Source organism: Myotis lucifugus, unplaced genomic scaffold (assembly GCF_000147115.1).
Source record: "Myotis lucifugus unplaced genomic scaffold, Myoluc2.0 scaffold_10, whole genome shotgun sequence".
NCBI classification, from domain to species: Eukaryota; Metazoa; Chordata; class Mammalia; order Chiroptera; family Vespertilionidae; genus Myotis; species Myotis lucifugus.
Window position 1 is genome coordinate 8,453,444 of NW_005871058.1, and position 11,568 is coordinate 8,465,011.

An 11,568-nucleotide genomic window follows, 5' to 3' on the forward strand; every position below is an offset into this window, starting at 1 on the left:
GTGAGTCAGAAAATGGATAAAGCTTTACATTGAGTCTTGAAAAAGTACTCCCACAGTTATAGTGTCCAATTGTTCATAGATGAAAGGTTGATCCATACATTTACTAACAAAGCTTAAAAGTAAGCCTTGAAAAGATCAAGTAAATTCCAATAAAACCTGCATCCAAATCCTCTTTACCCAATCATGTATTGAGGGACACTTCCATAGCCTGTGACCCATATATACAGTGGAATACTTCTCAGTCACAAGAAAAGATGAAACAACTGCTGTTTGGGACAACCTGGATGGATCTGGAGAAGTTATGCTAAGTGAAATAAGTCAGAGATAAAAAGTCAAGAACCATATGACTTCACGCATGTGGAATATAAAACTGAAAGTGATAAATGAACAAACAAAAACTCATAGACACAGACAACAGTACGGTGGTTATCAGAGGGGTTGGGGTGAGGTAGTAAAGGGTATAGGGGCTCAAATATACGATGATGAAAGGAGACTTGACTTTGGGTGGTGAATACACAATGCAATATGCAGATGATGTATTATAGAATTGTACACTTGAAAATATAATTTTATTAACCGATGTCACCCCAATAAATGTAATAAAAAACTGTCTAAAAACAAGCTCCAACAAAATGTAAAGGAGTAAAAATAAAATCTATAAATCTAAAAGAAGAAAATAAAATGTGATTATAACACATCCTTTGCAAACTTGGTGTGAGGAGTCAATGAAGTAGCATGTGTGAAGCGCCTGGTATACAGAATATGTAACAAAAACCGAGCTGTCACTGTAATTGCATCTGGGAGTTGTGGTAGGCGGTGCAGCTGACAGTTTGGATATTTGAAGGTCAATTAATGAGATTTGGGAATGTTTCAAAGATGCAATGAAATTAAGACCACTTCCCTCATACATCACTGAACAGGGGGATGAGCGGGTGGCTGTGTCAGCAGAAAGTGAAGTTCAAAGTGAAACTCACTGAGATGTACAGGGCTTCCCTGGGCTTCATGCAAACTCACAGGAAGGTAGAGGGTGAGGAGGGGTTGGGGGACACCCTTCTTATCTGGGATGAGATCAGCCTTGAGCAGAGGAGGAGTTCTCTCTCAGGGACTCGGATAGGGATTCCCTGCCCACCCCCTCCCCACCCACAGGACTCAGTCTTCGCTTTCAACCCTCTTCTTCTGGGGCCTCCACAGTGCTGGTGTCATTGCTCAGCGCGCCCAGGGTCAGCCCTTCCCACCCATCACTTCCTTGATCCAGTCCACATAATTGAGCACTTTGGTGTAGAAGCCGTACCCTTTGCCACACCCAATGCCCCAGGATACGATGCCCGTGGCCACCCAGTGACGGGCATGGTCATCCCATACTACATAGACGCTACCACTGTCCCCCTGGCAGACACTCTGCTGCCGTGTCTTATCCCCGACACAGAACATGTTATCAGAAAACACCTCAGTCCTCTGTTTCTCTTGAAGCCAGGCCTCGCAGGCCTCCCTCGGGGCAACAGGCAGCCTTGAGTATTTCAACTCGGTAGTTAGCCAGCCCATCTGCACACCAAACCCACTGACATAGCCCATCAGGCCACTGCGGTAGAGGGTCTCGTTGTCGGGCAGACAGACCGGGAGGAGGTGGGGGCCCAGGGGGACACTGTGCTGGAGTTCCAGGAGGGCAATGTCCCCGTTGAAGTTGTAGGACTCGTTCTGACGGTAGTCTGGGTGCACAACCACACGGCGCACAGGGTGGTTCCCCAGTTTCATCATCTCATCTATGCCTGTGTGGCCCAGGAACACCTCCACATTCCTCTTCTTCCCGAGAAAGATGCTGTCCTTGGGATAGATGGTGTGGGCGGCCGTGAGGATCCATCTGTCGCCCAGCAGGGCCCCGCCCCCACGGCCATAGATATTGGTGAAGGCTTGCCAGGGGAAGTTGCCCAGCTTAGCTTTGGAAGAACCCTGGGCCTCCTGGTTCTGGGCGATGGGGGTGACTGGCTGTCCACAGACTGGGAGAGAGGAGAGGTAAGGGTGAGAAACCAGCATGCATCAAGCCACAATGATTAAAGACCTACTTCTGTGAAGTGCTCTTCCTCCTGCCTCCTGAGCCATTTTAAGTTACTTTTTTACACTCTTGGTGGGACCACCCTGAGAAAACTCATGTAGCAAGCAGAGTTTGCCTTCAGTGCCTCTTGCCTCTGTTTTTTGTGTAATTTCTTCATTTAAAAAATGTTTTTATTGATTTTGGAGGGAGAGGAAGAGATGGAGGGACAGAAGAAGAGAGAGAAACATTAATGAGAGAGAGAAACATTGATTGGCTGCCTTCTGCGTGCCCCCCACTGGAGATGTGGGTGGATGGAGCCTACAAGACCCGGAATCGAACTGGTGACCCTTTGGTGCATGGGACGATGCTCAACTAACTGAGCCACACTGCCCATGGCCATTTCCTCAGGCTGCCCCTAGAGCAGGGGTGGGCAAACTTTTTGACTCGAGGGCCACAATGGGTTCTTAAACTGGATCGGAAGCCGGAACAAAAGCATGGATGGAGTGTTTGTGTGAACTAATATAAATTCAAAGTAAACATCATTACATAAAAGGGTATGGTCTTTTTTTTTTTTTAGTTTTATTCATTTCAAACGGGCCGGATCCGGCCCGCGGGCCATAGTTTGCCCACGGCTGCCCTAGAGCTTTCTGTGGATCAGGAGTAAAATCTGAAAAATTTATTCAAATGGGTTAGAAAGGCAATGGTTTGACTAAAAAAAAAAGGGGGTTTCAAAAATGGTAGACTTGAATCCTCATATACTGATGATGGGAATTTACAATGGTGCATCCATTGTGGAAAACAGTTTGGCAATTCCTCAAAAAGTTAAATATAGAGTTATGATAGTACCCAGCAATTCCACTCGTAGGTATATACTCAAGAGAACTGAAAACATACGTTCAAACAGAAACTGGTACATGAATGCTCATAGCAGCATTGTCTATAAAGGGCAAAAAGTGGAAACAATCCCAATGTCCATCAACTAGTGAATGGATAAACAAAACGTGGTATGTCCACACAGTGGAATTCTATTCACTCATGAAAGGAAGGAAGTACGAATACAAGCTACAATGTGGATGAAACCTGAAGACATTGTGCTAAATGAAAGAAGCCACACACAAAAGGTCACATGTTGTATGATTCCATTGGTATGAAATGTTCAGAATAGGCAAGTCCATAGAGACAGAACACAGAGTAGTGGTTGCCAGAGGATGGGGAAGGGGAGAGTTGGAAGGGTACTGGGTTTCTTTTTGGGATGATGGGAATGTTTTGGAATTGGTGGTAATGGTTGCACAGCATTGTAAATAGACTAAAAATTACTAAGCTGTACACTTTAAAATGGTGAATTTTATATTATGTGAAGTTTATTTCAGGAAAAAAACAAACAAACAAAAAAGGTGGACTTTCTGGCCCGGTGGGATCTAAGAAGGGAGATGTTTTGGGGACAGAGAGCCTGTCTGTGTATTCCTAACGCGTACCATACCAAGAGAGGGTTTCCTCTTATTACAACCCTGCCCCTTTCCCCTTCACTTTTCCATCTGATTATCTTCCTTCATGCTTTTGCTTTCTTAGTTATCTCTTTTTTAAAAATATATTTTTATTGATTTCAGAAAGGAAGGGAGAGGGAGAGAGAGATAGAAACATCAATGATGAGAGAAAATCATTTATTGGCTGCCTCCTGCACACCCCAAAACTGGGGATCGAGCCTGCAACCTGGTCATAACCTGGGCATGTGCCCTGACAGGAATCGAACCGTGACCTCCTGGTTCATAGGTCGATGCTCAAACACTGAGCCACACCGGCTGGGCTTGGTTATCTCTCGATCTTTGAAGAATACGGGACAAGCTCCTTGCCTCTTCTTTTCTGGACCTTCTTGGTTTCCCTCTTCTTCCTCCCCTCCTGCCTTTATTTCCTCTTTCTATTTGAAGGCTTTCCTCTAACCCCCTGTATCCTGGTCCACAGGCCCCTGCTTGGAAAGTGGCCATAATCACAGCACTGGCAGGTCACTACTCACCAGGCACACAGCGAGGAGCCTCCTCCTTGTCCAGCGTCTCTTTCCCAGGGCTCTGGGCTCTGCAGATGAGTGTCTCTGAGGAGTGAAATGAGGTGAGGCTCAGAATTGGGAGGTGGGGCTAAAAAAGTAGGTGCCGCAGGCCCGTTGGTGGGAGTAAGGCAGATAGAAGCTGGTTCCCCAGCAGGTGGGGACTCACCTGCTGGCACCGCCTGATAATAGGGCTCCTGGCAGTGGTTCTGGATGTCGGAGGAGTTGTCCCCAGGTGTGTGTGTGGCCTCAGAGTCACCACTAACCTGGCTGATGGGCCGACTATGGTTCATACCTATAGGGAAAAAGTGGCCATTAGGACGTAGAACAGAATTGCAAACTGGCACCCCAGAGAGTGATTCTGGCCCATGGCCATATTTAGTTTGACCTGTACAGTGTTTTTTGTTTTCTTTTTAAACATTTGAACTATTTTTCACTGATCAGATGGTCAATGCTAAAAAACAAATAACTAGGATATGGGGAAGTGGGCATTTTCAGACATGATTAGTGGGACTGTAAAGTACCAAAACCTCTTAGGAGGGAAATTTAGCAATACCAAAATTAAAAATGCATTTTTTCACCTAGCATTTCCATTTTTTTAAAATATATTTTATTGATTTTTTACAGAGAGGAAGGGAGAGAGATAGAGAGTTAGAAACATTGATGAGAGAGAAACATCAATCAGCTGCCTCCTGCACACCTCCTACTGGGGATGTGCTCACAACCAAGGTACATGCCCTTGACCGGAATCGAACCTGGGACCTTTCAGTCCGCAGGCCGACGCTCTATCCACTGAGCCAAACTGGTTTCGGCTGCATTTCCATTTTTAAGAATTTACTCTCATATGTGTGCTCCAAGATGTATATGTAAGATATCCATAACAGTACTGTCTGTGGCAGCAAGATATTTACCAGTGGAAGACTGATTAAACACATTATGACACATCAATCAAAGGAATATTATATGGCCATTAAAATAATTAGGCAACGCTGCCACATGTATATGGGATGATCTTTAAGATATATGACTGAGTGAAAGATGCCATATTTAAAACATTGTGAATAGTATGCATGCAGCACACACACACACACACACACACACACACACACCTACCCACACAATTATATTTGAATGGCATAGCATGTCTTTGGAAGAATACCCAGGAAATGGAGAACAGAGTTGTTTCTGGACAAGATAGCCAGGGACTAAGGGGCCAGAGATCAGAGAAAGACTTACTCTTCACCACATTTTTGGGATATTTTTATAGTGAGCATATATTACCTTTAAAAAAATTCTGAGTTACCAATTGAAAAACAATTGGTAACCTTTGGCTTCTCTTGAAAAAACAAGATGATCTGCAAGTTCTGGGCCAGTAAATGGTCATGGAAACAACTGTTGAGCAATGGCTGCCCTTTAACTGGCAGCTCATCAGCAGAGGCCTGGAGGGGGCAGGGAAGGTGTGGGCCTGGGTGTTCCTGAGCCCCCAGTGTCAACAGTCACTCAAGTTTCTGCTTGGAGCTTCAAGGCACCAGGGCCATGGCTATGGGCAGAGTGCACCCCCGAGGGACACTCACTCACGGCTTGGTAGAGGACCAGGAAGCCCTTGTGGAGGCCCGTTGTCCTGTCCGCAGAGGAGGCTGGTGCAGGGAAAGTCAGCCGCAAACTGTTCCCCGAGGACACAAACTCCCTCTGACCTGGGGGGCTGCCCAGCGGAGAGCCCACTTGGCCATAGAACCGGCTTGGATCCATCGCACTGGCTGTGATCTGAAAGGAGAGGGGGGCAGGCAGGTGTGGGGTGAATTTGCAGCACAAGGGGTCACCGGGTCACATCATGGGCATAGGCTTCGTCCCCATCTAGGAGGTCTGCACTCCTCTGGGGCTGAGAAGCTGTTCTCTGTGGAACCTTGCTCAAGTAGCTTCCTGTTCCATTATTGACTCCCCAGTTTCTTCCAGACATGACCAGATAGATACCTTGCATATTTCTTCAGCCTGCTATAATTGTCTCATAAAGTCTACCATATTTACCTTCTTTCAAGAAGCTCCTTGGGAACAGAGTCCATAACATCATAACAACGATGTTTGGTGACAGATGGTTACTAGACTTATTGTGGTGGTCGTTTTGTGAGGTATATCAATATTGAGTCAATATATTGAACTCCTGAAACTAACATAATACTATATGTCAATTATAATGAAAAACAAATCAATAAAAAAGAAGTTCCTTGGAAACCCTAGGGTTCTCCCAATAGTCCACTATGTTGTAAGTTCCAAGAAGGCAGGAAGCACATCTATTCTGCTGGCCACTGAATCCCTGATGCTCAACATGGTGCCTATAGCACCACGGCTTTGAATCAACGGCGATGCAGACAAAAGTCCCTTCCATCCAACCCCATCACCTTCCTCTTCTCTGAGTAACTTCCTGTGGGCCAACAGCTGTGATGCAATAAGACCCTCTGCAAACACTTAGCTGGGGTTCCTGGTCTTTCCTGTTCTCCTTCTTTTGGAGTGTCCCTCCTCTTACCCCATGCACTGTAAATAAAGCCCCACAAGGCGTGGGAATCTAAGGACTCAAGTGTACACAGTGTGGATACTCTGGCTATTGTTGTTTAACTTACATGTTCTTTGAGCAGGGTGTCTCTGTGTCAAACCCTTTTGACTGCCTCACCCCTGCTCAAATTCCTTTCTGTGGGTTCCCCAACCCAACGCAGGATACCTTGGAAGGAGTTCCCTTGACTGATAACTCATGCTTAATCTCTATTCTGGGCACATGGCTCACTGCTCAGCTCATATTATTTTTAAAATTTTATTCCTGATTTCATATTGACCCACAACCTGCGTCCTTGCTAGTTTTTCATTCGCTTATTCTTCCAAAGTCTCAAATTCCTTTAAGAGGCCATCCAGCCTATCTCATTGTGATCACATTAACTGGGTAAAAGTTGGCATGAAGAAAATTTCTCAGTCACCCCAATGCCTTGCTTGGGCACATTCCAATACTGTTCTTTTCCTCAGAACAACAACAAACTTAAGCCCCATATTTAAGAGACTCATTATCTCTTGGGGGAAGAAGCCTTTTTGCTCTCTGAAACTGTCCTTTACTGATCTACTTGGTTGTCAAACTCCCCAGCTTTCTTTTTAGCTTCCTCACAAGTTGTTGGCTAAATAGAATCACGTAGGAGTCTAACTAGCAAAGCAGAATGAACATATGGCCGTGAGTCCTAAGACTTTGCTCTTAGGACTGTGTGACATGGGGAGTTGCTCAACCACCTCAGATCTTAGTTTCCTGTCCTGTAAAATGGTCTGTGAGGCCTCTTGCTGTCAGGGCAGCATGTCCTATGGCAGCTTTCCAGTATGTCCCTGAAGAGCAGTGGTGAAGAGGATACGAAATACCTGCTCATTCAAAATTCATTGTGCTGTGTGTCCTACACGTATGACGAGCTTGGATTTCATTTATTCTTTCATTTATTTCTTTGAGAGTTATTATGCTCTATGTGCAAGACACTATGCTAAGTGCAGGGACACAAACATGAATAAGACATGGTTTTGCTACCGAGGAGCCCATAGTCTGGTTGAGAATATTGCATTTAAGGTGTGTGTGTGTGTGTGTGTGTGTGTGTGTGTGTTGCCATGGCAGCAGAGAGGAGAAAAGAATTCTATTCCTGAGCTTGGATTTCCTCAATGACAAGGGAAGAGTCAGTCTGGGCTTAAAATTGTCCATGACTAAGAAGAACAGGGCTCATGGTAGGTGCTCAATAGAATCGGTTGAATTGAATATAGTCGGCTTCTGGTGAAATCTGAAGCTTTAAATATGCATTTATCTCAAATCCCATTAATATGACAGCAAAGGGATGAAATGGTGTACATGGTCCAGGACAAACAGTGAGAGATGACAGCAGATGAGCGATGCCAGTAACATCTTGAAAGGTGGAATGGAGATGCAAAAGGGACAGCCTGACTCTGCGGAGGTGGAGGCCAACATAAAGCAGGTTCTCATCGCAGAAATTAGGATAACCAGGCACCGTGAGGATGGGGATGAGAGAGAGGCTAAGAGGAGCCTCTGTAGGGAGACCTCAGCATTCTGGTCCCTTTGCTCACCCTATGCATCCAGATAACTTTTGGGCTCACCCTGGCAGGAGACCTGAATGTGAGTCAGAGACCCTGGACTTGGGGTCCCCTGGAACACTTGATAGAGGGAGTGAGGCCAGAATGGAAAACAGAAGGATTAGGTGAAGGTCTACATAGCAAACAGTGAGATGCTACTGCTTGTTTACTAGAAGGCTGGCAACTCTGATCGGGAGACGAGAGGATTCCTCTCTGAGGCTGGCTGTCCTCAAAGAGAGTACTTCTGCATACTGACAATGGGGGCCCCCCCACACACATCTAAGTCACCTTGTTGATAACCCTGTTTTCAAACTTGTTTCACAAATTTCAGCTATCACACAGAGCATCCAATATCATTCTAGTACTTCATTCTTAAGTATGAATGGACGGCCAAGGATTATCAAACATTGTAGGAGAGATGAAAAGCAGAGACTAAAACAGATGAAGAGTAAAAAAGAGCTTGGATAATACAGGGACTAGAAGAAACATTTAAAAATAATTCTATTATAGGGAAAAGAGTATTGTCTAGTAAACAGGAACAGTATTCTGTAAAAAGGCACATTTAGAAAATAAGAATGAGGCTTCAGACATAAAAATATGTCAACAGAAAATAAACCATTACAGTTGGTATTGAAAAGGAGGAAATCTCCCAGAAAATGGAACAAAAAGACAAGGAGATGGAAAACACAACCGAATGAATAGCAAAACTAGAGAATCAGTCCAGAACATACAGCAGCTAAATCACAGGAGTTCCAGAAATCAAAAATAAAGCCAGTAGATGTCTGGAAATAATTTAAGAAACAATACAAGAGCATTCCTAGAATTGAAGGACTAGATTAAAAGAGTCTCCAGATTCAGAGAACTCTGTACAACCAGTGAAGAGCACATCAGGGCATATCATAATGAAAGTTCAGAATACTGGTAATAAAGAAAATATTCCCAAAGCTCTAGAGAGAAAAAAACTAAGGATCAGGACTCAATGCTATCAGACTTAACACGAGAGCTAGAAGACAATACCATCAAATTTCTGAGAGAAAATGACTTCCAACCTAGAATGCAACCCGGTTAAACAATCCATCAACTGTGAGGGCAGAACAAAGACATTTAGGGTTATGTAAGAGCCTCTGAAATTTACTCCCACATACCTTTTCTGGAGGAGAAAGTGCTCCTACAAAAAGAGGGAGTAAACCAGGAAAGAAATGGTGATGGGATTCAGTTCCAACACAGGACAGGCAAAGGGAATCGCCAGCATGAGGGAGAAGGGGACTCCCAGAAAGTGTGAAGGCTTGGAGAACAAAGAATTCAGACCGAGGGAAGAAACCATCAAGAGATCTGTAGGTGAATGTCACCAATAAAAAAAGAGGACTCAGAGATTGACATTTGTACTTGAATGTGCTGAGAAGAGATTTACTCTCCTGGCTAAGAGTTTGGGGAGGTTAGTTACAGAGGACTAAGCAAACCAAAGATTAGAACAAAAACCAACAAAAAATTCCAAAGAACTCCATGTAATTATTGACTCCTGGAAACCAAAGTTGGAGAAAACAAACAAACCTATAATTATTGTACTTCACTGGCTCAGATCTGAATATTTTAAAGTTATAATAATATAAATAATGACTCTAGATTTAATAAAAAATGACAGTATTGGTAAACTGGGCAGATGGAGGAGGGGCAATGTAGATGGTGAAGTTGTGAGATAGAGCTAGTCCTATCTATAGTTGAAAGTTAAAGGGTAATATTGCTAGACAGACACGAGTAGAGCAAGGCCAGGCACAGAAACTCACAGGGCAGAAAGCCCCGGATGCCCAGCAAGGGGGAAAACTGGGACAACAAGAACCTCACCCCCAGGTAACCTATCCTCCCCTAGCATGTCACTGCTTATGTGGTTTGGACCCCTTGTCTTTAATATCGATGGTCAGGTGGTTTAGACCCCCTGACCTTTTCCTCCTTAAAGATATCATCAAGGCCTCAGTTGTATTTCAGCTCCAGGTCCAGAAAAGCAGCAAAACCTGACAAGTGACGCTGTGGCTGCCTCAGGACAAGCTACTTTGACTAGTGACCCCCTGCCCTGGCACTGACCAGTCAGTAGAGCACACCCAGAAAACTGATGAATATTCTATTAAGACTCCCCCCGAGACCTCCCCTAAGATTTCCACCTGCAAGAGAGAGAGACATATGCTTAGGACAAAGGACCCCGTGCACACTCTCCCCCAGGGGAGCACGCCAGACCATTCCCTTCCCCCTTCTTTTTTAAGGGATCCCAGGAGACTTGTAACCAGAGGAGCAATGGGCAGCGGCAGCTCGCCCCAGGCTAACCCCGAACATGTCTCCAGGACCCCCTTTCTCTGACTTCTCAGTGAGCCAAAGCAGCCCACCCAGGCTTTCCCGTGGCTTCTTCTATGGCCTTCCTTGCTTCACTGTCCTAAGGATATTTTTGCTGCCATCATGGATACAATACCCTTTGGCTCAGCGTCGTGTAGCCCTTCCTTTTGGATATCTCCAACTCCTATCCCCTTTTCCTTAAATAAATTAAAATTTCTTTATTCACTGCCTGAGATGGCTATTTAGCCTGACCGTGCATCACCAACTTTACCCTTTCAAATGTGTTTTACAAAACACAAACAAAACCAGAATGAGCATTTAGTGATACAGATGAAAATAACTACCAGATGAAACAGCTACATGAATTGTAACTAATTGCCCCAGGAGAGGACAATGGAGGGGGGGGGGGAGTAGGCTGGAGACAGCTGTTTCTCATTATATGCCTTGTAGTACTCGGATTAAAAAACAACAGCCCTAACTGGTTTGGCTCAGTGGATAGAGCGTCGGCCTGCAGACCGAGGGTCCCAGGTTTGATTCCGGTCAAGGGTATGTACCTTGGTTGCAGGCACATCCCCAGTAGAAGGTGTGCAGGAGGCAGCTGATTGATGTTTCTCTCTCATCGATGTTTCTAACTATCCCTCTCCCTCCTCTCTGTAAAAAATCAATAAAATATATTAAAAACAACAACAACTATGTGCATGTATTATTTTGATATAAATAAAACTTAAACCAAAAGATAACATGAGGTACTGTTTTTGAAGTGTCCTTATTCGGATAATGCCCTTACCCTAAGAACTTTTGCCATAGCTCCTCTAAGGTAAACCTAGTCACCAAATCTTTTGTTATTATTCATGCCCAGCTGCCTGCCCTGACAGAGCAAGTATTCAGGTGTGTTTAATGACTGACGTGTGAGTCCTTGCTCTTTATTCTAGGGATTGGCAGTATTTGTGTGTTCCTTTGGGGCCAAGATGGTAGCAGAGCCAGGGACAGGGCTGCTGGTGGAGGCTGTACACCTGGGCAGACCCCGGCCTCCCAGGTAAGCCCGCCTGTGCCCCTGACTTGGGCTCTTCATCCATCCTCT

The 11,568-nt window shown here is 44.9% G+C and overlaps 2 protein-coding genes across 3 annotated transcripts in view; one reads left to right on the forward strand and one right to left on the reverse strand.

Moving 5' to 3' along the window:
• Positions 1-864: 864 nt before the first annotated feature.
• Positions 865-11,568, reverse strand: part of C1RL (complement C1r subcomponent like) — an 11,678-nt gene continuing 974 nt past the window's right edge. For both annotated transcript variants that reach the window (XM_006084188.3, XM_014451634.2), the window contains 4 exons: positions 5,642-5,831; positions 4,237-4,362; positions 4,041-4,115; positions 865-1,994 (listed from right to left, as the gene is read on the reverse strand). In XM_006084188.3, coding sequence (XP_006084250.1) covers positions 1,222-1,994; positions 4,041-4,115; positions 4,237-4,362; positions 5,642-5,831 — 1,164 coding nt within the window. In that variant the 3' untranslated portion in view covers positions 865-1,221. The remainder of the gene's footprint in view (positions 1,995-4,040; positions 4,116-4,236; positions 4,363-5,641; positions 5,832-11,568) is intronic.
• The window catches only part of CLSTN3 (calsyntenin 3), a 46,120-nt gene continuing 45,972 nt past the window's right edge, over positions 11,421-11,568 (forward strand). The window contains exon 1 of the mRNA XM_023750004.1: positions 11,421-11,523. The gene's annotated coding sequence lies outside the window, so the exon portion shown is untranslated. The remainder of the gene's footprint in view (positions 11,524-11,568) is intronic.